Source organism: Brassica napus, chromosome A2 (assembly GCF_020379485.1).
Source record: "Brassica napus cultivar Da-Ae chromosome A2, Da-Ae, whole genome shotgun sequence".
Classification (NCBI taxonomy): domain Eukaryota; kingdom Viridiplantae; phylum Streptophyta; class Magnoliopsida; order Brassicales; family Brassicaceae; genus Brassica; species Brassica napus.
This window is the reverse complement of record NC_063435.1, coordinates 28,871,334-28,896,467: the sequence shown is the minus strand read 5'-3', so window position 1 is coordinate 28,896,467 and position 25,134 is coordinate 28,871,334. Positions and strand designations below refer to the sequence as shown.

At 35.5% G+C, this 25,134-nt stretch overlaps 5 protein-coding genes and 1 pseudogene across 5 annotated transcripts; 4 read left to right on the top strand and 2 right to left on the bottom strand.

The window, feature by feature from the left end:
• The first annotated feature begins 2,864 nt into the window (after positions 1 to 2,864).
• On the top strand, positions 2,865 to 3,407 carry LOC106410856 (glutathione S-transferase T3-like). The gene has a single exon (XM_013851485.2). It carries the CDS (start codon positions 2,865 to 2,867, stop codon positions 3,405 to 3,407), a length of 543 nt encoding a protein of 180 aa, XP_013706939.2.
• Positions 3,408 to 4,684: 1,277 nt separating this feature from the next.
• Positions 4,685 to 6,788, bottom strand: LOC106404905 (annotated as a pseudogene).
• A 1,035-nt stretch (positions 6,789 to 7,823) lies between these two features.
• On the top strand, positions 7,824 to 9,980 carry LOC106415420 (crooked neck-like protein 1). The gene has a single exon (XM_022706685.2). It carries the CDS (start codon positions 7,881 to 7,883, stop codon positions 9,939 to 9,941), a length of 2,061 nt encoding a protein of 686 aa, XP_022562406.1. The 5' UTR covers positions 7,824 to 7,880; the 3' UTR covers positions 9,942 to 9,980.
• Positions 9,981 to 10,861: 881 nt separating this feature from the next.
• On the bottom strand, positions 10,862 to 12,550 carry LOC106404915. The gene is made up of 2 exons (XM_013845561.3): positions 11,704 to 12,550; positions 10,862 to 11,327 (listed from the first exon to the last, which is right to left on the bottom strand). Exons 1-2 carry the CDS (start codon positions 12,461 to 12,463, stop codon positions 10,978 to 10,980), a joined length of 1,110 nt encoding a protein of 369 aa, XP_013701015.1. The 5' UTR covers positions 12,464 to 12,550; the 3' UTR covers positions 10,862 to 10,977.
• Positions 12,551 to 13,419: 869 nt separating this feature from the next.
• BNAC02G42940D lies at positions 13,420 to 15,718 on the top strand. The gene is made up of 7 exons (XM_048760613.1): positions 13,420 to 13,549; positions 14,737 to 14,847; positions 14,934 to 14,996; positions 15,071 to 15,118; positions 15,206 to 15,259; positions 15,349 to 15,403; positions 15,494 to 15,718. The coding sequence occupies exons 2-7, from the start codon at positions 14,782 to 14,784 to the stop codon at positions 15,544 to 15,546; spliced, it is 339 nt and encodes a 112-aa protein (XP_048616570.1). The 5' UTR covers positions 13,420 to 13,549; positions 14,737 to 14,781; the 3' UTR covers positions 15,547 to 15,718.
• Positions 15,719 to 19,557: 3,839 nt separating this feature from the next.
• LOC106404936 (peroxidase 71) lies at positions 19,558 to 21,538 on the top strand. Its single transcript, XM_013845579.2, has 3 exons — positions 19,558 to 20,035; positions 20,137 to 20,299; positions 20,893 to 21,538. Exons 1-3 carry the CDS (start codon positions 19,616 to 19,618, stop codon positions 21,294 to 21,296), a joined length of 987 nt encoding a protein of 328 aa, XP_013701033.2. The 5' UTR covers positions 19,558 to 19,615; the 3' UTR covers positions 21,297 to 21,538.
• Positions 21,539 to 25,134: the final 3,596 nt, after the last annotated feature.

Here is a 25,134-nt window from a genome sequence, read left to right as displayed (position 1 = left end):
CAAAATTGCTTTATATTTCACTCTATTATAGAGTAATTCTATTATAAAGTGAACCATTGGAGCAAATTCAACTCTATAATAAAGTTACTCTATTTTAGAGTGAAATATAGAGACCTATTGGAGAAGTCCTAATGATGTTAAAAAACTAGGTATTTGACTTTTTTCGACACAAACCTATTAAATTACAATTATGGCTAACCTATATATGATTTTTTTTATTAAAGAGTATATATTTTTGATTAATTAGGGTATTAATTTTGTTTACAGCAATAAAAGTAAGGTTAGTTTTGTTATTATAAAACATGGATTTTTTTTTTTTATGAAGTCGATCGAGTAATAATAAATATAACCATAATATTTAGATGACTAATAGTATAAATTTTTGGACTAAAATCATGGTCAGTTTTTTTTCTGGTCAACTCATGGTAATTGTTATGTATCCACTTGGTAACCAATTTACAAAACAAGTATTTTCTTCATACGTTAATGGCATCTCATAGCGAAAAATAACAAAGCCCTAATTAAACATTATAGTTTCATAACTGAATTTGGATTTATATGAACAATTTCAAACGATTTGAAAAGTCCTTAACATTTTTGTCTTTCATATCACTCACCTGACAGCCTCAGCTTATTTGGATGTAGCGGATTTATAAGTAACCAAACAAATTATAAAATGAATTTTTGTTTTTTTTTTTTAAAATGAAATTCAATGTAGCATATAAGAAAACATGGACCATCCGACTCGTATTAATTTAGATAAACTCTCGTACTCTTTAACCAAACAAAATTCAAACCAAAGATTTTCTCGGGCATCTTATTACTTAAATAATCCAAACCTAGCTAAACGCACGTAACCCATGGTGAATATATATTATACTGTGGTGTTTTTTACGCAGACAAGGATTTAAATTTTTAAACCAACAGAAAAAAAAAAACAAGACTATAACATATTTATTATATTATAAAAATTTAGTGACCTATTGTCGTTTATATCATTCGATATGGGTCTATCCGTCTATACCCTGCCATAAGTCGATCCTATGGAGAAGAAAAATAATTTAACAACCCACAAAGTTATCAAGTTGATATATTAATAATAGATATATGCTAATTTTTTAATAATCAATCAGATATTGTTACGAACATAGAGGTTATCCTGCCGTGGATCGACCGACCAGTTTTTCGTGTTGATTTGGTCACTAGACCAACCCCTTACAAACTACATGTACTAGTCTTAGTATACGACCATTCTTAATTAGCATGTATTATACGTTATCCCCAAGACTAAGAGTCCACTTTCCTGGATCTTCCCTATCCTCTGCGACGTAATTTACAAAAGTTAGGCAATAGTTCGATTAAAAAAAGCAATCTATTGTCTAGCATGCGTCTAATTCATGTCTACAGATATAACAGATATCGAGAGGTTCAATAATATGCCAGTCTATTAAAAAGAAAGAAAGAGAAGTTGGCACATAATGGGCCTAAGAGCATCATTATCGCCGTATTTAATGGCGTATCTTATGGTTTTTGGTGATTAAAAATAAATGGAAAACACATAATTATGTTGAAGCCGTGTCTTAATTTGGGGACGGAAGAGGCGTATGTTCGTGGACACGTGTTGGCGTATGGGAGCCCAGAGGAGCGGTTTCTTCCTGCGGCGTCGTTTCATTCTTCTCTCTCTCTCTCTCTCTCTCGAAATTTCTCTGCATGCGACGGAAAAGGCGACTCTGTCTCTCTCAGTGTCTCCTTGACGAAACGCCTCTGGCTGACTCCGCGTCTGTCGTCGACGAAGGAAAACGGAGTTTCTGTCCCTCGGTGTGGTTCTCCTCGACGTTGACGGTTAGATTCTGTCTCTCGGTGGCTCTCTACGGCGGCGACGATCGCTCTCTGTGGTGGGTCGGTTCGAATCAAGAGGTAAACCTTCTGAATCGCCTTCTTGAATCAAGCATGTATTAGATTGTGGTTCTTCTGTTAGGAGATTGATTTTATAGTTGTGTTCGATACTGTCTGTGGAATGATTTATTTGTTGTGTTGGATCGATTGACATTTTGTTGCTACTTTATTAATATTGATTTGGTTTGTGGATGTTAATTCAAGTTTTTGTTTATGTCTTTGTGTTGTGGGATGGATGGATCACATACGCTTTGATTTGTTCTGTGGAATGAGACACGAGGAAGGTTCTTCGAACAAAGGACTCCAATTACAATACAGGTTAGTGTTACCATTCTGTGATGAATTGAGTGTGTTTGTGTGATGAATTAAGTTAGGTTCTGTGATGAGTTGGTTATGTATCTTGTCTGATTAATGATAAGCTAGGATTTGTGTGATGAATTGAATTGAGTTGGTTGTGTAGCTTGTCTGATTAATGGTTATGTATCTTGTCTGATTTGAGTTGGTTGTCTGATATTGTCTGAAACGAATTGGTTCTTTTTAGTTTTCAATTGTTCTAGTTTTGAATTGGTTCTGTTCTCTTGACTGAAACGAATTAGTTTAGTTTGGAATTGAATTTAGTGTAATGAATGTTTGCTCTTAGTTGTAGATTATAGGTGGTTGTTGGTAATTAATAGAAACGATGTTCTAGTTGAATTTGTTGGTTGAGCGTTGATGGAGTGTGTTGAATGCGCAATCTTTTTTCTCCCTCTTGCTTGCATAAATTCGAATCTCTGTGTTTCTTTTCCACATACGAAACTTGAATGCACAATCAGTTCCATTCTCCTCTTTCTCCTCTTTCTCCTCTTTCTTCTCTGTCTCCTCTGTCTCCTATTTCTCCTCTGTCTCCTCTTTCTCCTCTTTCTCCACTGTCTCCTCTTTCTCCACTGTCTCCTCTTTCTCCACTTTCTCCGCTCTCTTTTACTTCGCAAATGGATTTCAATCCCTTTGAGAACTCTGCAAACTTTGTTGAACTATTAAATAGTCAACAAAAAGTAGTATTCGGCTCTGCTGCTGAAACCGTTTCCCTCTCATCATCGGAAGTTCCTGAAAAAGGTGGCAAGCCTCGTCCAGAGCGTAAGGAACGACGGACCTGGACGCCAACAGATGACATAGTGCTAATCAGCGCATGGCTTAACACTAGCAAAGACTCGGTTGTTGGCAATGAGCAAAAGTCACTCGCCTTCTGGGAGCGAGTTGCAACATACTTTGCCTGTAGTCCTAAGCTTGCGGGCTGTGAAAGACGAGAAAGCGGTACGTGCAAGCAGCGTTGGCACAAGCTAAATGATCAAGTTTGCAAGTTCTGCGGGGCTTATGAGGCAGCTACCAGGGAGAAAAGTAGTGGTATGAACGAGAATGATGTTCTAAAATTAGCCCACGAGATATACTTCTCCAACTATAAAAAGAGGTTCACACTTGAACATGCTTGGCATGAGTACCTCCGGGGGAAGTGTACCTTCAAAAGGGCTTATTAGTCTCTCTCCCCTTCAAAAGTGTACCGCAGCCATTCGTGTCTTGGCGTATGGTTCTGCTGCTGATACGGTCGATGAATACCTCCGGCTCGGTGAAACAACAACTCGGTTATGTGTGGAAAATTTTGTGGAAGGGATAATATATCTGTTCGGCAATGAGTACTTACGAAGACCAACACCGGCTGATCTTCAACGATTACTTGATGTTGGAGAGTATCGTGGATTTCCCGGGATGATAGGAAGCATCGATTGTATGCACTGGGAGTGGAAGAATTGTCCCACCGCTTGGAAAGGGCAATATTCTCGTGGTTCGGGTAAACCAACAATCGTTTTAGAGGCGGTTGCTTCGTATGATCTTTGGATATGGCATGCGTTTTTTGGACCTCCAGGTACCTTAAATGATATCAATGTTCTTGATCGCTCACCTGTTTTTGATGATATAATACAAGGTAAAGCTCCGAATGTCACTTTCACCGTCAATGGAAGAGAGTATCATATGGCTTACTATCTTACCGATGGTATTTATCCGAAATGGGCTACTTTTATCCAATCTATTCCTCTACCACAAGGTCCACAAGCAGTTTTATTTGCTCAACGTCAAGAAGCTGTCCGAAAAGATGTCGAGCGTGCTTTTGGAGTCCTGCAAGCTCGCTTTGCCATTGTTAAAAATCCAGCGTTGTTTTGGGATAAAGCCAAAATTGGAAATATAATGAGAGCATGTATCATACTCCATAATATGATAGTGGAGGATGAACGCGATGGATATGCACAAGTTGATGTTACGGAGTTCCAGCAAGGAGACGACCACGGAAGTTCACATGTCGACCTCGCGTATTCTACAGATATCCCTTCAAATATCGCAAATATGATGGGTGTTCGAACAAGGATTCGTGATCGACAAATGCATCAACAGCTGAAAGATGATTTGGTTCAACATATTTGGCGTAGATTTGGACATGACGGAGACAACAACTGATCTTCCATGCTTCTTTCGAATAATTGTCGTTTATTGTAATAATATTTGTTTTTATGTTTTTATTTAAAAGTCTTTGTTTAAAATGTTATCTTTTATTATGTTTTATATTATATTATATTCTTAATTTTAATTAAAATGTTTAATATTATTTTATTTTTAAGATACCCAATATAAGAGACTTGCAATGGAAGTATAAAAATATACAGTTTCTTAATCATGTCTCTTAATCAACTTTAGTGATTAAATATAATTTAAAAAAAATAAGATACCCATTATGGGGATGAGGGATAATGGTGCTCTAATATACTGAAGCTCATAACTATTAGATTCTTCTCTATACACCTTCATTTTGTATTCAGTGAATATAATGAATCAGTTATTCCCTTATATATTACTAATCATAGCTTCATAATACAAAGAAGAGGTTTTCGAAGCTTTCACAAGTTTGCTTCAGACATATAGAAGGTAGGTGTAAATGTGGACAACGTTCCGAGTTATTTGCAGATTAAGGGATTTGTATTTTTGCCTTCAGAGCGCAAACTTTGTCGCGTATATGTTGAATTTCTCTGATGATGTTAGTAGTGGCTCCTGCAAGCAAAGGAAAAAATGTTCAGTCATTCACAACAATGCAAGTTTGTGAATGATACAAGTTTAATCACATACCGAGGACTCATCGGAGTCTGTGTAGGTGAGTCGAGACTGGGCCTCGAGTATCGCAGAACACATAAGGTTAAGCAGCTGACCATACGTGGGTGCTGGTCCAGCTGTTTTCACCGCATTTATGAAGCTATAAGTCATGGCTCCTGCGTTCTTTCCCGTGAACACCTACAACAAGGACAATGATCTAGTTAACAATATATAGATGGAACCAGAGGTCGTTAACTCAAATGAAAAAGATCCTAGCTATTGTTGTGCTAGAGGGTTTTGGACCTAGGGGGTTACGTGATATAGTATTATGATATGATGTTAGAAGTCTTTGAAAACATACAGGAGTGTAACCACTGGCTTCATCATCATCACAAGCACTGAAACAGAAGGCTCCTCCACCATCTGTTCCTTTGTAAATTCTCCCAAATCCTTGATGCTCCCAGTCATAAGATCCATTCCTCTCCATCCTACAAACGAAGGGTAAATCAAGGACAGTCCCACTGTTACAAGCGTCTATCACAGCGTGAAGCTTAGCTCCATGGACTAATGGCCTCACGAGTATCTCGTTAATCTCGTCATCGATGATTTTTCCTTCTGTCTCATGGTCTAAAGGGATCAAGGCTTCATCTTGACCGTCGATTTCATCTCCATCGTAGTCCTTTTGCTGAGCTCCATGACCAGAGTAGTGGAAGAAAAGTGAGTCTCTTGCTCCGTTTCCTTCAACTAACCATCTCATTGCCTTTCTCATGTTTCTTTTAGTTGGTATTTTCTGCGGACAGGCTTCATCTTCTGCAACAACAGCAAACACTCATCAGTGCCCGTTTAAATAGGGGACAAGCGGTGCAACCATATGAGCATCTTAATAGTTAAGAGTTCAATTTTTTTATAAATATATATTTTATACAAAAATATAATGAAAGAACCTAAAAACTATTTTAATTGATAGTTAAGAGAGTTTAGCTATTTTATAAATATATATTCTTATACACAAAATAATGAAAAAGACCTCACAAAACTATTTTCTGTGAATATATTTTTTTCATCACCAATATTATAAAAAAAATTGTTTATAAAAAAATTAAAATTATTATAAATTTAAACAAAATTTCGGGTCTAAATTTTTTTCTTTTGTTTAAGGGTCCATAAAGTTATTGAGTTGGTCCTCACACTTATCATCATGAACTTTTAGGGAAATAAAAGTGGCTTTAGAAAAGTGAAAAAGAAGAAGAACCTGTGAGCATGAGAATAGATTCAATAGGGAAACCCATATGCTGAACCAAGAAACATCTCATGGACTTTGCATCACTAATGCAACCTTTCAAGCTATAGCTTTTCCCTCTATAGTTCACGCCGCATAGAACCGCTCTCTTCTTCCAAACGGCGAGGGAAGAGCCTCGAGCAACCTAGGCGGTGGTGGTGGTGACAGTTGGGCCACCATCATCTGTGGTGGTGACCGTTGAGCCACCATCATCTGTGGTGGTGAACGTTGAGCCATCATCATCTGTGACGGTTGCTGTTGTTGTTGATATTGTCTACGTAGCTGTTGAAGCCCATAAATCATGCGGTGCGCACCACGCAGTGCATCAACGAGCGAGTGGAGCTGCGTTACGGTATGGCAAGTTGAGCATTGGATAGCACCGGCGCCCGGTGGAGCCCACATCCATCTACCGCAACGGCATCGTACTTCTCTCTGGCTAGACATGAGTTGAGGTTTTGTTTTTGTGTTTAATTTATTACATCAAATGCACTCAAGTGATGAGGTTTTATAGGAAGATTACAACGTTGTTGTATATATTCGCATTGAAAATAAGAAATGTAGAACGTGTATTTGTCCACGTAATAATATATTCAATTACGCTACCACATGTTACGTGAATAAATTCGGAAACAATGTTTGGAAAAAATCAAACGGAATATGATTCTCTGAAAGAAAAAAATTATCGGACTGATCTCTATCACATATATACAATCAATATCGCTTCCTTGTGAATTTGCTTGCAAGTTGATTCTATTTTCACTTTTTCTTTTTGAAAATTGATTAATCTACACGCATAATATACCAAAGTCATCTAAATGTACGACATGTCCCCATATATATATTCTTTTCGAAAGTAGAAAAGGGAGTGCAACAAAGTCAAGTCAAGAACACTAGCTGAATCATTTGAATAGAATGGTTGGTGTTGCATATATATATATTTGGTTAGCTTGATCATAATAAACTATATAGACCATTTTCAGTGCACACAAATGTATAATGTGTTTTCTTTATCTCCTACCAACAACATGTGATGTTGGATCTTGAGAAACCCCCATATCACATATCTAATTAGGGTTTTTGTTTGTGGATCTTCACAGTTTAAGAGCAAAGCTGGCGAGAAGAATGACACCAAGGAACACAAGAGCAGTTGAGGTCAGGTTAGGCCAGCAGAGGAAGAGCAACTTGTGTAATGGTGAAGCCAAAGTGAAAAAAAAGACATTTGTTATTTGTTCTTGTTCCTCCGCTTTCAGCAAATATACTGAATGGGCCGAGACCCATAAAGATAACAGAATTGACCCCAAAGGTTTAAAGTAAACTCCTACCTACTGGGTGTAGGATTATATATTTAATGACTTTTATCAACGGGCTATTATTATTTCCAATTTCTAAAGGGAAAAGCATTAAAAAAAAGGAAATAACAAACAACGCGCGAATACGTTTTTCCTTTTTTCTCAACCAAAATCAAATTATAAATGGAAATAATCATTCACATGATCGTCTATATAAGAAGATAGTTCGATCTCTTTCTTCTTCATTCACTCTTTGTTTCTTATATCAGAAAACTTCAAAGAAGAATAAAGAAAAACAAAACACGATGGCTTCTTTCGCTAAAGACATCACACAAGTGAAGCTACCAAGACCAACGCGAGTCAAGAACGAGACTCCAGCACCGCTCCAAATCACCGCCGAGCAGCTCCTAAGAGAAGCTCGAGAGAGACAAGAGTCTCAGATCCTGCCACCTTATCAGAACATCACCGATCCAACAGAGCTTTCCGACTACAGACTCCGCCTTCGTAAGGAGTTTGAGGACCGTATCCGCCTCCCAGGACCATCTACACAAGTCTGGTTAAACTACGCACGTTGGGAAGAGTCTCAAAAAGATTACGCACGTGCTAGAAGCGTGTGGGAACGTGCCTTGCAAGCAGATTATCGTAACCATGCGGTTTGGGTCAAGTACGCAGAGTTTGAGATGAGGAACATGTTTGTCAACTCAGCTAGAAACGTTTGGGACCGAGCCGTCACGGTTCTCCCGCGCGTGGACCAGCTTTGGTACAAGTACATACACATGGAGGAGATGCTTGGGAACATCTCCGGAGCTAGAGAGGTGTTCGAGCGGTGGATGAAGTGGTCACCTGATCAACAAGGCTGGCTCTCGTTCATCAACTTCGAGCTTCGTTATCAAGAAACCGCACGTGCGAGAGATATCTACGAGAGGTTTGTTCTTTGCCACCCCAAACCTTCTTCTTACATCCAATACGCAAAGTTTGAGGTTAAGGGAGGTGAAGTCGCACGTGCGAGGGACGTGTACGAACGCGCCGTTAAGAATCTTGGAGACGATGAAGAGCTCTTTGTAGCCTTTGCTGAGTTTGAAGAGCGTTGCAAAGAAGTTGAACGAGCTAGGGTTATCTACAAGTTTGGTCTCGATCGTGTCGGAAGAGGAGAGGAGCTGTACAAAAAGTTTGTAGCGTTTGAGAAACAGCACGGGGACAAGGAAAGGATCGATGACGTCATTGTCGGGAGGAGAAGGGTTGAGTACGAGGAGCAAGTGAGGAAGAGCCCTCTGAACTATGATGCGTGGTTTGATTACGTTAGGTTAGAGGAAGAGGAGGCTTCTTCCGTTGGAGACAAGGAAAGGGTCAGAGAAGTTTACGAGAGGGCTGTTGGTAATGTCCCACCGGCTAATGAGAAACGTTACTGGAGGAGATACATTTATCTATGGATTAACTATGCGTTGTTTGAAGAGATTGAAGCTGAGGATGTGGATCGTGCACGTCAAGTATACAGAGAATGTCTGAAGCTTGTCCCGCACGCAAGCTTCTCTTTTGCTAAAATATGGCTGTTGGCTGCACAGTTTGAGATAAGACAACTGAATCTCACCGCTGCTCGGAAGATTCTAGGGAACGGGATTGGGAAAGCTACAAACAAGGACAAGATCTTCAAGAAGTATATCGAGATAGAACTTGAGTTGGGAGAGATTGATAGATGTCGGAGACTATACGAGAAGTATCTCGAATGGTCTCCTGATAATTGCTACGTGTGGTGCAAGTATGCTGAGTTTGAGATTTCACTCGAGGAAACGGAAAGAGCAAGAGGTATATTCGAGCTTGCGGTATCTCAGACTACACTTGACTTGCCTGAGGTGTTATGGAAAGGTTACATCGATTTTGAGATGTCACAAGGGGAGGTAGAGAGGACGCGTGCTTTGTATGAGCGACTCTTGGAACGTACGAAGCACTACAAGGTGTGGGTTAGTTTTGCAAAGTTTGAAGCTGGTGAACAAGATGAAGATGAGGAAGAAGATGGTATTGAACGCAAACAAGAGTGCATCAGACGCACTAGAGCGGTTTTTGACCGAGCCTACGTGTATTACAAAGAAGTTATACCGGAGATGAAGGAAGAAAGATCAACGTTGTTAGAGGAGTGGCTAAATATGGAGATGAGTTTTGGTATGCTCGGGGATGTTAGCATTGTGGAGTCAAAGCTCCCGAAGAAGCTCAAGAAGAGAAAGGCAATAACTGGAGAAGACGGTTCGGTAGAGTATGTTGAGTACACTGATTATCTCTTCCCTGAAGAGTTGAAGGCTTCTAACCTCAAGATTCTCGAAGCTGCCATTAGATGGAAGAAACAGAAGGTTGATGCTTTTTGTAATGTCTAAATCTTTCCTTTGAATAATATGAAAATGTAAATTCTTTTGCTTAATAAAAAATAGTTCAAAAAAGAATCATGTTTCGTTTTGTATGTTTTACTTTCATTTTCGCTAAGAATATGTTTTGCATTCTTTTCATATAACTGATGTTCTTATCTATGTTCTAAGCAGTTCCACACGATGTATTTTGAATATGACTTTCGTTTAATAATGATTGTGTTATGATAGATATGTTTCTAGAAATAAATAGTGAATTTAGTATGACATACTTTAGTATTTTGAATACTCTGATAATACTCTTGATGGTGACTATTACATGCTTGTATCCAAGGGCAGTTGATCCGTAAGTAAGTTGCCTAAATTTTGTTAGAGACTATTCTTAAAATAGCTGAATACTCGTGAATATTCAAAACCAATTCATTTATATTGTTAAGAAAAATCATATGCTTCCCTCTGTGTTTTGTTTGAATTTTGGATTTTCAAGTCAAGTGAATACTAATAGAAATCAACGACATGTGACTTGGTCTAACTCATGCAACCAAGTAATAATAATCCCCAGTACGTAGGGAATGGAAACTCTCAAACAGAGTGATTCAATAAAATAGAGAAACGGATTCTCTGTTTTGCTATACAAGTAGATGCTTTATCAACATGTGACTATAGTTGTTTTCCTGTAGATGCTTTATCAACTTTACACATCTAATATGCAAGATTTTCCTAAGCTATGCAGTTTATAAATCTTTTTAACAGATTGATGAAACTACACAAATACTTTTAAAAAACTAATGCAGGACATGTCCCCATATAATTCACTTGGAAAAGAGGAAAATGGAGTGAAACAAAGTCGAGAACACTAGCTGAATCATATAAAAGAATGGTTGTGGTGAATGTTTTTATTTATTTGGATATTGCTCCTTACTAAAGTTTGCTTGAGCATAATAAAACTATATAGACTATTTCCAATGCACATAAAAGTATCATACGTTTTCCTTATCTACGAACAACAAGTGGTATTGAAATCTTGAGCAAACTACACATGATAAATCTAATTAGTTAGGCTTTTGGTTTGTGAATCTTCACAGTCCAAAAGCAAAAGCTGGCGAGAAGAATGACACCAACGAACATACGAGCCATTGAGGTCAGGCCAGTCAGAGGAAGAGCAGGCTGTGTAATGGTGAAGCCAAAGTGATAGAACTTGTTCTTGCTCCTCTTCCTCCAGCTCTGATATCATCTTCTCCAACACTTTCTCTAGCTCGGCTCTTTCCGCACCTCTCAAAACCGGTTTATCCGCTCCGTTGCTTGCCCGACACAGCAATGGAAGCCACGAAGTAAGCATCTTCTTCTTTATCTCTCCCCATTTCTCTCCTCCTGCTGCTGCTTCCTTAAACAACAAGGCTTCACATAGAGAAAACCCACAAAAGAAAAGTCAATGATCCAAACCATCAGAACAAGTTAGCGTTTTGTGGTCCCCTACTTCGACCGTTAAAGTACAACACAATACAAAACTGGTAAAATTATTTATGAAATGTGATCAATATTATTATATTCTGGAAAGTCAAATATATAACCCCGAAAAGAATATTCTGAATTGAAAGAGTATCATCTTGTTTCTCATTTCTATTTTCTTAAATGGGCAAGATATTATTCTATTTACCATATTTACGATTTTTTTTATAATACGAAAACTGAAAATAATTAACGAATTAAGACTACGTAATTTGTTTCAGACAGCGAATCTAAATTTAAAAAGACAGTAACAATAAGAGTTTACCTGAAATTTGGACCATAGAACATTGAAGTCTTGGTTCAGACCAAAGCGCAAGCCAAGCCAAGTTCGAAGCCGAAGCCCATCTCTCAACCGCTTCATCAACGAATCCATAAACCGACATCTTCTCCGCCAACCAAAGCAGCTCCGCCGCCAGCTTCTCCGCCGTTTCCGCCGACTGATCCACCGTCTCTTCCCCACCACAACTATTAAACCCATCTCCAACCGCTCTAACCGCAGCTCTCACCACCCGGTTTAACCCACTCCGTACCGGTCCGCTCCGGTTCTTCTCAACCGCCGCCTCTAACCGGCCTAGAGTTCTACGAAACGACGCGTTTAACACCCTGCGGTTCAAGTCAAACAAGGCCAACGAGTTTTGTCCGTGATTCTCGTCGATTAGTCTCTCCGCCAAGGACCTAACGACTTCGTACTTTCTAGAATTCACCGGGATGTCGTTCATCGCCGACAGTAGCTGCCATATCGCTCGACCGATTCCCGATTCCGACTCGCAGTCGCCGATCTCGAGCTTCTTCTTCTTCTCCGGGAAGGTGTAGCCTCTCGTCGGATTGGTGTTTGCGAAGGAGACGACGGAAGGAATCGAGCGTAGGAAGAAGAGGAAGCATGCGACGAGGAAGAGGCGGAGCTTCTCGAGGAGCTTGGAGTTTGCGGAGATTTGGAGGAGAGATTCGTCGGCGAAAACTAAGACGGCGATGATTACGTTGCGGAGAAGCTGAGGAACTACGGCGGATGACGACAGCTTTTCCATTCTTCTATTTTTTTGTGTGGTTACAGAACTTTTATTTCGATGGTTATATATGACCGAACAGCTGTCTTATATTTGAGTTTCCGTTTTCATTTATTTAATTAATTTAACTATTTCCATTTATATAAACGCGCTTTTAGTTTTTTTTCTTTGTTAGTTTTTTTTTTGTTTCTGTTCAAGTCGTAGTTTAGTTTTACATACATGCATGCGCTCCGTGTATATAATGACGGTGAACTTCCCCGTGGACTGTAATTCTCTGTCGATAACCGATTGGATCGTATTTGTATTTGGGCCTTATCTTGCTTTATTTTTTTACATAAAACAAACTTTTTAATTACAAATTGATGCTTATTTTTTACATAATAAAAATTTATTAATTACAAATAGAATTTCATGAAAGATATGGTGGCCACATATAATTTTCATTTCTTTGATTCTAGGAACATGTATGTTGTTCGCTGGCTTATCTCTCCAGGAATTTTTTTATCAGAATCGGATTCACCCAAATAATATTCCATTTTATTAGATTTCTATAATATTTTATCATTATATTCTTTGTTGAGCTTACATGCTTATTATTCGCGTCACATCAAATAGAAAACTATGATTGGAATTCTAAGTTGCTTCAAGTTATATATAGTTTCTTATTTTAAAAAAAAATTAGGTAATTTCATTTCATTTTAATCATACAAATCAACTTTCACAAATTTTATTAATATATGTTAACTTGAAACTGATTATATATAAATATATGTATTATAAGATGTTTATTTTTCTTTTTCCTTTTCCTTTTCCTTTTCCTTTTCCTTCCTCTGCACTAAGAAAATATGGAACACATTTTTTTCCAGTTCAATTGAAATTTTCTTAAATATAATTGATTTGGGCCATAGTTGAGAAATCGAATTGAACTGGGCCATTTGAAAGCGGCCCGGTCTGTTTGATTGTAATTACCAAGTTACCCTTATCTCCCCGTATCGTTATTCCTCTCTTCGATCATCTCTTTACATTTCAATTTCTAAAGATCTCTTTGACAACAAAGAAGAAGAAGAAAGAAACGCCCCCAAGAGCCATCACGAATCCTTCCTCCTGGTTAGCCTTCGCTTCTCCATTTCGTTTCTTCGTTTGAGATTATCAGATAATAATCTCTAACATCGAATCTGAGTAGTTATCGTTAGGGGAATTGTTTTGGTGTTAGCTCTCTCTGATTCGAAATTTTATTTTTCGATTGGGGTTGATTGTATCTGATTCGCCTTCGCGTGGTGATCTGATCGTATTAGCTCCGATTAGTTGAAACTCTTTGAGCATTGTGGAGATCTGACTCACTATCACATTGTTGATTTTGATTCTCATTCTGGAGATTGAGAATCCATCAAACTCTTAAGCTTCTTCTGATCCTTGGAGAATGTAGATGATGCTTTGATTAAGAAACTCAATCATATATAGTTCTTACAGGTTGTTCATAGTTACTCTCATTGGCGTTGTCAGTGTTCTAAAAAACGGTATAGGCGGCAGCAAATCGGACATAAACGGAATGATTTTTTTTAAAAAAAATCGAAAAATCGGTCTAGGAGCCACCTAATCAATAATCCGCCTTGTTACCGTCTAGCGATTTCTTGAATATTGAGTGCTGTTAAGCATTAACTATACACTTTTCAGAACAGATCATTTATGTCGAATCAAACTGGTAACCAAAATAGGAACACTGAGAACGAATAGGAAAAAAAATGTAAAAGAATGCTGCCGCCTATACCGTTCTAAAAAACGGTATAAGCGGCAGCAAATCCGACGTAAACGGAATGATTTTTTAAAAAAAATTGAAAAATTGGTCTAGGAGTCACCTAATTGATATTCCGCCTTGTTACCGTCTAGCGATTTCTTGAATATTGAGTGTTGTTGAGCATTAACTATACACTTTTCAGAACAGATCATTTACGTCGGATCAAACTGGTAACCAAAATAGGAACACTGAGAACGAATAGGAAAAAAAATGTAAAAGAATAAAATAATAGGAATGATTGTTCCTTCCCAAGTTTGGCGAGGAATAATGTTTGTTCTATTATTCTCTTTAGAGGAATGAGAATGAATGGAAAGGAAAAAAATATTCGATACAAATGGTGTAAATTTATAGGAATGGTAAAGAAGTTAATGTTCCTCTTCATGGCATTGATACAAAAATTATCTTCCTTTTGCTTTTCAAGTTCAGTTATTAGCTTCCTTTACTGGTTCATGTGTTCTTAGTTAAAGTCATCATTGTGTGTTATTATACATTATTGCAGCAATTTTTGGGGTTGTTTTGGTGGTGTTGTTAAGAGATCATAATAATGTCTAGCGTAGAGGATTTGAAAGCTAATGAAGCAGAAAAGTCAATGTCATCACCACAGCAGGAGGTTTGTGTCTATACTTCACTCACTACAAGATAATGTTCAAACGCCGTGTGATCTAACTCTTTCTTTGATTTGCATTTGTGTGGTAGGAGGCTGCTGTAAAGAGCAAGTATGGAGGGCTCATGCCAAAGAAACCACCTCTCATTTCCAAGGTAGGTTTTAATTTATCTATACTTTTAAAGAGATTGTTTTGTGTGTTTCTCTGAGGTGTTTTGTTTTATATCAGGATCATGAGCGAGCTTACTTTGACTCAGCTGATTGGGCTCTTGGAAAGGTATAACTTTGATTCAAAGATAATCTCTCTCTCTCTCTATAATGGTTCCTCTCTCATGGTGTTAATGATTATTGTCTTGTAAAACAGCAAGGTGTTGCCAAACCAAAGGGACCTCTTGAAGCTCTTCGTCCCAAGTTACAGGTAAGTGAGCTTAAACACACGTTTCAGCTGTTCTTTTCCTTTCTGAGGGTTGTTTCTAATCTTAGATCTTGTCCCCCCCACTTCTGCAGCCAACGCAGCAGCAGACACGTTACAGGAAGTCTCCATGTGCTCCATCCGGTGAAGGTAATTTTATTTCTCCCTCTTATCATATTCAAAGCGATTTAATGACTTGTTGATCCATCTCGTTACTCTATTATTACTATTATTACGCAGATGGAGGAGGAGCTGCTCAGGGCGAATGCCTTCCCGGCAACAACGAGAAGTAGAGAGAGGGAGGGAAAGATATGGAAAAACTCTTGTGTCAGAACTTTGTTATAATCGGATATTGTCTGTCCATTTGAAACAACATATATTGTTTTCATTATATCTTAACTTCATCGCATAGCGTCTCCAAGTTCCAGACATTATTATACCTTAATAAAAAGTATATTTGGAAGACCTAGGTATCTATCTGATAGACTGATAGATGTAGCTAAACTTTCATCGGACAGGGTAGTATTCACATGGTTTATAAGTTAATTGCACTCCTAATTGAAAAGATTGTCGTTTTAGTCAAAATGGTGTAATGACAGTGGAGCCAGAAGGCGAACTAGTAGACTTCTTCTCCGTGTAAAACGGAGAAAAATGTGGTAGTATTACCTCTCTCTCAACTAATCATGAAAACTCTACTAAGATAACGATACTTTTGACTTTTATCATATTGAATTATACTTGATAAATGAGTTGAACTTGTGAAATATTTTACTTTGTGAGTTGAGTTAAAACAGAGTTAATAAGCGTTTTCCCTCCTCATCTAATGTTGAAGAGTTTACCCATTTCCATAACCGATTTGCTATATTGCATAATAGTCCGTTTGAGGTCTGAAGATACAACTAATTCCGTTTCTGACGATGTTCAATTATGTTAACGTCACATTTCCAAGTGACTAATTTTCAAGTTTTTTGGCGTTACTGTAAATCTTGTTTTGACACATTCGAATCTTGCTCCCAATTAGAGTTCTTTCTACATCTACTTATATAATTTATTGTCTTGTGTTTGTAGAATTTTGTTGACTCTCCACTTAATTGTGTCCGAATGTTTAATAGATAATACAAATTGTATTCCAAAGAAAACTATATAAATATATATAACCAAATGACCACCTTCGTAATCAAATGTAAAATCGGTCAATTAATTATTATTTATTGTAATGACCACCTTATCGTGCACTTAAGACAAATATAACCTTATGAAACAAAATTACATTTACCATAAACAAATCACTAGTTTAGGACAAATATAATATTGTATGCAAGATGGGATTTGGCCAGCGAATCTTAACTTCAATCTTAGGAGGATATTTCAATGGGGGAGACGTTATGATCAAATCCAACTTCCCGACGTCTTTTGACATGACACTGATCAGCTGGAGCGTGATCGAGTACATCTCAAAGTACAAATCCACTGGAAAGTTGAACCATGTTCAAATATATAAATATGTGTTTTTCTTTGTTAAATTAGTTTTAATTAGAACAATTTAAAACAAAATTTCAAACTAATTAAACTGAAAATTTCTGTTGGATCTCTTTTTGATTAATCTTGGGGCATAACATTCTGCCGTGCCCACTAAATTTGATTTGCCCACACTAGCTCACACCTCTATATCAAAATCTATAATCTTTCTCTTCCTCTTTCTTGCTTAAAGCAAGTAATTTCAGTTATTTTAATTTTTTTTTGTTATAATTTGCTTATATGCGAAACTTTTAACAAAAGAAGTGTATACAATATATAACAAAACTATAAAATAAGAAGTTTCTTTTTTTACAAAAATCAAATGTACTATATGTAAAATATAAGAAAATTATAAGCAAACTATAACTAAATTTTAGTAAAATTGTCATGTTATCTTTTGATGTCCCCCTAAAATTGAGGATTCACACTCCTTTCTTATGCAAATATGTCCAAAGATGTTTGCATATCTACTATATGTTAACTATTAAATATGATTCAAAATATAAAAACCAACAAAACAAAATAAAAATTTTGAAGATAAAAATCCAGACAACAAGTAGGTAGAGATAAATATAAAAAGGAAATATATGAAAAAAAAAAATGGGTATATAAGTATAAATTTAGTAGCTAATGAATCTAAAACATTGAAATTGGAAAATGTACTTTGTTAATATTTATTTTTTTCTTTAACCATTATTTTATTTTTGTTAGGATATATCATATTCTATAATTATAAGAAAAAGATGGTCATTTTAGTCAAAATGATGTAATGACAATAGAGCTTTACCTTGCCGGCTTGGTGTAATTTGTGTTTACGTTTGAATATTAATGAAAATGGAGCAAAAAGGCAAAGTAGTAGACTTGTTCTCCGTGTAAAATGGAGAAAAATATGGTAATATACTTAATATTTCTCTATCAACCAAACATGAAAACTACATACTAAGATAACGATACTTTGATTTCATGTTATTAAGATATTTGATAAACGAGTTGAGCTCAGCTATAACTGATGAAATACTTTACTTCATGAGTTGAGTTAAAAACAAAGTTAATTAGCTTCTTCTGAGAGTATCTCAAGCAAATGCTTTTGCACACACTATATAGATAATGTAAAGCAAATGCATTTTAGTCAAAATAAATTGTGAAATTGATCCAATCAACTCAAAAGACATTATTTTTTTTATGAATGATAAATAATCTCTAGTTTTTGTTAAAATAAAATCAATTAAAATTATAATTGCTAACATCATAGTGGTAGTGTGTCGGGGGGGGGGGGGGGGGGGGGGGGGGGGGGGGGGGGTGGGGGGGGGGGGTGGTACAATAGAACTAACATGCATGGTTTAAATTCGGAACATGACGCATATTGAACCAATATATATCTTCTTCTTTTCTCAAAAACGAAAGTCAGTTTTCTTGATAGATTGGCTGATTGGCTGAATAAAAGCCTGCAACATTTACCCCGCGCACAAAATAAAGTCAAAACTTCTCTTCGATCAAAAAATGTTACTAACCAATGTAACACACCAAGAAAAATATTACTAGTAATTTCAAAATATATTAATACACGATCGTGTGTGTTCATAGAAACTTCAAACGCATGAGATCAACGAAAGATATAGATTCCGGAAGATAAGGAAGATAATTTGTTGGATATGGAAGTCGGAGATAGTTTAACCGGGAGATACTTCCAAACCTGTCTCACTAATTGCCAGATTCTTCAGTCGGTTATCGACTTATCTTACTGATGTTTTGCTCAAAAGTCAGCTTCTCAAAACATTATCACATGTATTGGTAAAACTTTATGCCCACAGATTGTTCGGGAAAGATACACAAGTTGCATTTTGTATTTTACATATTGAAGTTTGCATGTTCAACATTTTAGATGATAATCGTAATGAGTTTAATTAGTATGTAAATACAAACGTAAAACAGTAATAGTTTGAAAAAAATTATGGTCATGATCCCGATCTTTGTTTCTTTATTTGGTTATATAAGGTCAGTATACTATACATAATCTAAAATTTTCATCTTCCTAAAACAATTCTTTCTCAATTTCAAAATTAATAAAATCAACGTGAAGAACAAATATTAATAAACTAGCTAAAACATATAATATAACCTAAATTGTGTACATCCAAAACCTACAACTTCTACAATACATAACCAATATGAAAGTCTTACGTTACACAAAGGTCTCATATAACTTAAGTTATTATGTCTTTTAACGAAAAGGTCTCACATAACTTAAGTTATTATGTCTTTTAACGAAAAGGTCTCACATTATTTATTGTTTCTATGAAAATGGAAACCCTTTGGATATTTTCGTATTGGACTCCACTTGGCAGACTGGTTCACGTTACTAAGAAATATAGGGTTCCAATCCTCTCATTTAATTATGCGTTCTAGAAATGGATGTATACTTATAATCCAAACAACTTGCTCTCATCTCTAATTACATATTTATTTTCTAAAAATAAGTAGACCTTAACAAATCAAAACTCCTACACGATGTTACAAAAAAAAAATACTCCTACTTAAACAGTATTCCTATCACTACATATTCAATCAATCAAGTTAACGATCAAAAGAACAATCCATAACCGAATGCATTTAAAGTCAACGACCCGACCAGCTCACATTGCACTGACCAATACAACACGCGCTTTCGGAGACTGAATCTCTTAAAACACGTCGTTTCATTTAATCCATACAAAGACTATAGCCGGCTTAGTTGACTCACACGTCATTCTCCCTCTATAAATAGTATATTCTAATACTAACTCAACTCACTACAACTAAAAACACACTTAGATCTTCTAAAACCCTAAAAAAAAAATATTCAAGATGGGTTTGGTTAGATCAATATGCTTATTGGTTACCTTCCTCAGCTATATAGTCATCTCGGTCCATGGACAAGCCACTGCAAGGCCCGGTGCTAGTTCTGGCACGAGGGTTGGGTTTTACTCGACCACTTGTCCTACCGCCGAAACCATTGTCCGAAACGCCGTGACAGCTGGATTAAATTCTAACCCGAGAATCGCACCCGGGATACTAAGAATGCATTTCCACGACTGCTTCGTCCTAGGCTGTGATGGTTCGATCCTTATCTCGGGAGCTAACACCGAGCAAACAGCCCGTTCGAACGTCAACCTCCGTGGATTTGACGTCATTGAAAACGCCAAAACACAGCTCGAAGCTGCGTGCCCTGGAGTCGTCTCTTGTGCTGATATTTTAGCTTTAGCCGCTCGTGACTCTGTCGTCCTCGTAAGTTTTACTTAGTTTTAGTACCGTTGCATGCATTTTTTATTTATTTATTTGTAATGTGTAAGTAACGTTTTTACGTGCATGGGTGAATTTGCATGTAGACAAGAGGAATTAGTTGGCAAGTACCAACAGGACGTAGAGATGGTCGCGTTTCTTTGGCTTCGAACGCTAACAATCTCCCTGGGGCCGGTGACTCCGTTGCCGTTCAACAACAGAAGTTCTCCGCTGTGAGACTGAGTACACGCGAACTCGTCGTCCTCGTCGGTTAGTACTTTACATTTACGCAATACAAGACGTATAAATTACCATTAATTCGATAATTTGGGATGTAACTGGTTACCAATTTAAAGAATATCATAAATGAATGAAATTTAAAAAAATAGAACGTAGATGAATGGAATAAAAAAAGTTATGAAATACAAAAAATTGAATTACATTCCATTCATTCGACTTATTCATGAGCTTTTTTAATCATGAATGTTTTATAAGTACATTCTATTTTTTCCAAACATTCCAAAAGGGATCATTGGAATGAGATTTGTTTTTTGTTTCATTCAAATGGTAAAACAAATTAAAAAATCTGTAGGAATAAATTATCCCAAACAATTTCATTCCAAAAACTTGTAATCCAATTGCATCCTTAATATTAAAAAACTCTTTCATGTGTTCAACAGTGTTCGTTGAATACTTCAAACTACTTTTTAACCGACTCCTTTTAAACCAATTTTCTCTGAAAATATAGATAATGAAACCTTAATCGGAAAATATAGGAAAAAATAAATTCGCAAACCTTTTTTTTTAATTCGCAGCTTTTATTAACAAAATATACTAAATAAGTTACATCATGTTATTAACAGGAGGACACACGATAGGACAAGCAGGTTGCGGTGCATTCAGGAACAGGCTATACAACAGTACTACAGGCCCAGCGGATCCAACCATTGACCCGACATTGTTGGCGCAGCTTCAGACACAATGTCCCCAAAACGGCGATGCATCGGTACGTGTTGATCTCGACACTGGAAGTGGTACCACTTTCGACACCTCATACTACAACAACCTAAGCCGTGGCCGTGGAGTCCTCCAATCCGATCAAGTCCTCTGGTCCGATCCAGCAACTAGACCCATTGTGCAACAGTTGATGAGTCCAAGAAGCACATTCAACGCTGAGTTTGCTAGGGCTATGGTCAGGATGAGTAATATTGGTGTGCTTACCGGGGCTAACGGTGAAATTCGTAGGGTTTGCTCCGCAATTAATTAATTAAACGATTAAACTCAGTGGTATGAATCTTATGATAAAAGTTCATAGCTGGATAAGTACTTGTTTCGAGTGTGGCTGGTTTCATAATAAATAAATTAATAGAAAACGACATAATTAAACCTAAAGTGGATTGATGAAAAAGTGGGCACTATAAGATGTCCGCATTCGATTTCTTTTGTTTTTACTTGGTAATATTATTAAAATGTCTTTTAGAGAAAAGAATAATAGAATGAGTTTGAATCTATTTTATCTTCTTATATTTTATAATTTATGTTAACAACGAGTAGACTTCCGATGGTAATGTTCATGGACCTCTTTTTCAAACTTCGCTAAGCTTATGAAACTTACTTCAATAGATTGCGTCTCTTTTGATTACATGTCCTCTTATATTTGGAGAAGTAAAAGGCTAAGGGTAAAGAAAAAATGAGCTGAATTAAACAGAATTTTGGACTACTACGAAATGGCATTTGTATTGAATGTATAGTCACATTCGATGTATATATATATTTCAGAATGATGCGTTCTTAACTATGTATTCTGATAAATATTTTAAGAAAATTTTGAATGTCCCTTTTGTGTTACTATCCAAACTTAATTATGTATAAAAATGTTGTTGGGAGAAAAAGAAATAATCAACTATCATTAATTTTTTTTTAAAAAAACTATCATTAAATATCTGGTCAAATATTCTAGTCTCTTATAAATTTACAAAACATATTTGTTGGTCAAATTTCCACGATCTCTATAATTTTAAACCCCAATTATTTGTTGCATTCAAAATTTATGCGGTCTTGGTACTCCACATCGATGCATACGCATAACTTCTGCCGTGGTTGCTTTGATGCAATTTTGTGCACGGCTGTTAGAAATTTGTATAAAATATCATTACATTACGGTGGTACTGGTGCACATACATATACAATAGTCAGAAATAAAACCCGTGCATAATATCAAATGATTCGTTAAAGTCTCGTGTTAACCAGTCAAGGATTTCTGATTTAGGTTATATATATGTATGGTTGAAAATAAAATAAATAGAGAATACTGTTTTTGCTAACAAAAGACGTTTAACTTTATGAATTCATTCACTAAGGTAAATACTAAAGCATAATAAGTCAATGCAATAACAACAACAAAAAGAGCCAAAGAAGAGAGGTTAAATTTAAATCATGTATATGATCGGGCAGTTTAGGCTTATCTTCATCTTTGTCACTGACATTTTTCCCATGCAGATGTTTTGATAAACTTTGTCAATCCTATATAGGTTATTATAATTAATAACTTAGTATGGTATATGTACGCGTATTAAGTTTGACATATATTAAGTGAATGTATTAGCTGTATTGAGATAAGACCGAGCAAGCAATTCTTTTCACACTTCTAATCATTTATTACATTTTTGAACTGATGCTTATCACCATGTTCAAGAAAAGTGACTTGGAGAAGAACGGGATTATTTTAGATATTTGGATTTTCAAAACTCGTATGTGTGTGTTAAGTTTTTCTATATGTAACAGTGATTTTGCATATGACTGTAATTATATTTTAGTCCTAGCAATTTATTTTAAAAATAAACGGTAAGATGGCTTGGTTGGCTGCTTCACGCGTCTTGTGTCGTCAACTCAATATTTTGATTTGAAACTAAAAACTCCAAAACATTTTTCCGTGTAAAAGGTCAATTATTTCAACGATTCCATTTATATTCTACAGTTTCCTGTCCAATTATTTTTGATAATAATTTAAAAGAACGCCACAATCCAATCGAGTCACAGAGTCTATCGAAATTGCATATCTCCACCACCACCCCTAAAATATATATATATATAATCACTAGTATTTTTATCATCTAAAATATAGAAGTCGCTAGAAATTATGAAATTCTTGAAAAACAGAATTCCAAAAATATCCAAAAAACCATGCGTTCATGTGTTTCAATCAAATTGCTATGAGCTACTCCATGAATTTATTTCCTATTATTTTGTGGCAACAGTTTATTATGAATAGGAGTACTTATTATCTTTAACCTAATATTTTATCATAAATATCTTGGTAAATATTTTCTAATTTTGATTAGTACTTCTCTTGATTTGTACCAACATTAGTAAACTGGCAATTGATACAATAAAACATAATTAATCGACAGAGCCATATAGTATTAGCTTTACCGATTAAATAGTAATATACCAGAGCAGTTCTAAAGTCATGCTCATGAAGTATAGTATACGGCTTTAAACATTATAATTTGATTTCGACCATTTTTTGATAAAAGTTCATTTAATCTATAATACATTTTACTTAGGAAGCAAAACAAATCAGTTAACTTATTTTCAAAGATAACTATGTTAGTAATATGTTTTAAATTAAAAAGCCCTTTTTTCAAAAAAAAAAAAAAAATCTCTATCGACTAACCAAACAAGAAATTCCTTTTACTCCTATGTTTTTAGTAAGATTTCAAGACTAGAAAGGACAATGGTAATTGAGAAGATTATCCAGAAAGAATACTTTTTTGGGTAACTTCTTTTAAACAATAATTGTGTCATCAATAATTATGCAAGTGATTGAATAATTGATGTTGACCAGTGACGACTGTCGTGGAAGATGTAGTTTTTTTTTTTGGGGTAAAATTGGAAGCTGTAGTTTTGAAGTAATTACCAGAGAAAATGGCAAAAAAAATCGTCTTATCTATATGCTCCTGTTTTTTTTTTTTAATTTATACATCTTCAAATGCAATTGATTGTTTTTATTACGGTATTGTAAGAGTTTATGAACAAATATTTTACTGACAGAACGTAAAAATACGTAGTATTATTCCGTAAACAAACATTAGCTAACAAGACAGATAGAGCTGTACCACTCTCGTAGCCAAATATTCATAATATTTAATTTTAGTTCTTCATTCTCTTGCGTTGCGTTTAAATTAACGCATAGTGACTGTTAATTAAGCAATGTAACCATAGATCCATAAATCTTCGGTGGACGATTATGATGTTCTTAATGTATTAGTATAATCATATCAAGACAATTATACAAAAATGCGTATTATTTACACTAGTTTAGTTTTGATATCTAATCTATTAAAACAGAGGGGATGATTGGTTGGGGCTGTAGATGATTTAGATAACCAAAATTTAGTCTACAGCTATATATGTCAACTAATCGAGCTTTGCTTTCCTTAAAAAACTCACAGCAAAAAAATCTCTGAAAAATCAAAATATGGCTGTAGAAAGCTTTATTTTCAGAGCAAAAAATTAGTGCTTTAGAAATTTACAGCAAGGAAAGCTACAGCAAATAAATCTACAGATTAAATTCTACAGCAAAAAATATAAAGCTACAGCACTTACCAATCATTCCCAGAGTCTTATTTTTTATCTACTCGTAACAAGTCATACTAGGACCATCTAAAAATTACTTAATATGACATATTTCATTATTTATATTAATAATAAAACAAATATAAATAGAAATTTATTTTTAAGTATAACAAATTCTGTTGAGAAATAATCTAACAAAATCTTACCAACCTTCTAAATATTTTTATAAAATAACACTTAATTAATTTCGTAAATACTAATATAACTTTATAATTCAATGTTAATTAAAAATTTATTATAAAACAAGAAAATAAAATTCTATACTATTTTTTATATATTTTAATTATATTATGTATTATATTAAAATAGAAGTACTATGTGAATTAAATATGGGTAAATTTATCTATTTTATTTTTAAAATAGTTTCATTTAAATAAATTATCACTCATCATCAAAATGTGTTAAAATTCGTAAACTATATTATATTTTTTAGAAAAATAAACTTATAAACATAAATTCATTAACAT

What these genes read in the sequence shown, in the direction of transcription:
- LOC106404915 (XM_013845561.3), bottom strand. Translation starts at nt 12,463, where the DNA reads ATGGAAAAGCTGTCGTCATCCGCCGTAGTTCCTCAGCTTCTCCGCAAC. An exon ending in TTCTATGGTCCAAATTTCAG is followed by an intron (nt 11,328 to 11,703) that starts GTAAACTCTTAT and finishes CTCTATGTGAAG; the next exon opens with CCTTGTTGTTTAAGGAAGCA.
- LOC106410856 (XM_013851485.2), top strand. Translation starts at nt 2,865, where the DNA reads ATGGATTTCAATCCCTTTGAGAACTCTGCAAACTTTGTTGAACTATTA.
- LOC106404936 (XM_013845579.2), top strand. Translation starts at nt 19,616, where the DNA reads ATGGGTTTGGTTAGATCAATATGCTTATTGGTTACCTTCCTCAGCTAT. An exon ending in CTCGTGACTCTGTCGTCCTC is followed by an intron (nt 20,036 to 20,136) that starts GTAAGTTTTACT and finishes ATTTGCATGTAG; the next exon opens with ACAAGAGGAATTAGTTGGCA. An exon ending in CGAACTCGTCGTCCTCGTCG is followed by an intron (nt 20,300 to 20,892) that starts GTTAGTACTTTA and finishes TGTTATTAACAG; the next exon opens with GAGGACACACGATAGGACAA.
- BNAC02G42940D (XM_048760613.1), top strand. Translation starts at nt 14,782, where the DNA reads ATGTCTAGCGTAGAGGATTTGAAAGCTAATGAAGCAGAAAAGTCAATG. An exon ending in CTCTTCGTCCCAAGTTACAG is followed by an intron (nt 15,260 to 15,348) that starts GTAAGTGAGCTT and finishes CCACTTCTGCAG; the next exon opens with CCAACGCAGCAGCAGACACG. An exon ending in ATGTGCTCCATCCGGTGAAG is followed by an intron (nt 15,404 to 15,493) that starts GTAATTTTATTT and finishes ATTATTACGCAG; the next exon opens with ATGGAGGAGGAGCTGCTCAG.
- LOC106415420 (XM_022706685.2), top strand. Translation starts at nt 7,881, where the DNA reads ATGGCTTCTTTCGCTAAAGACATCACACAAGTGAAGCTACCAAGACCA.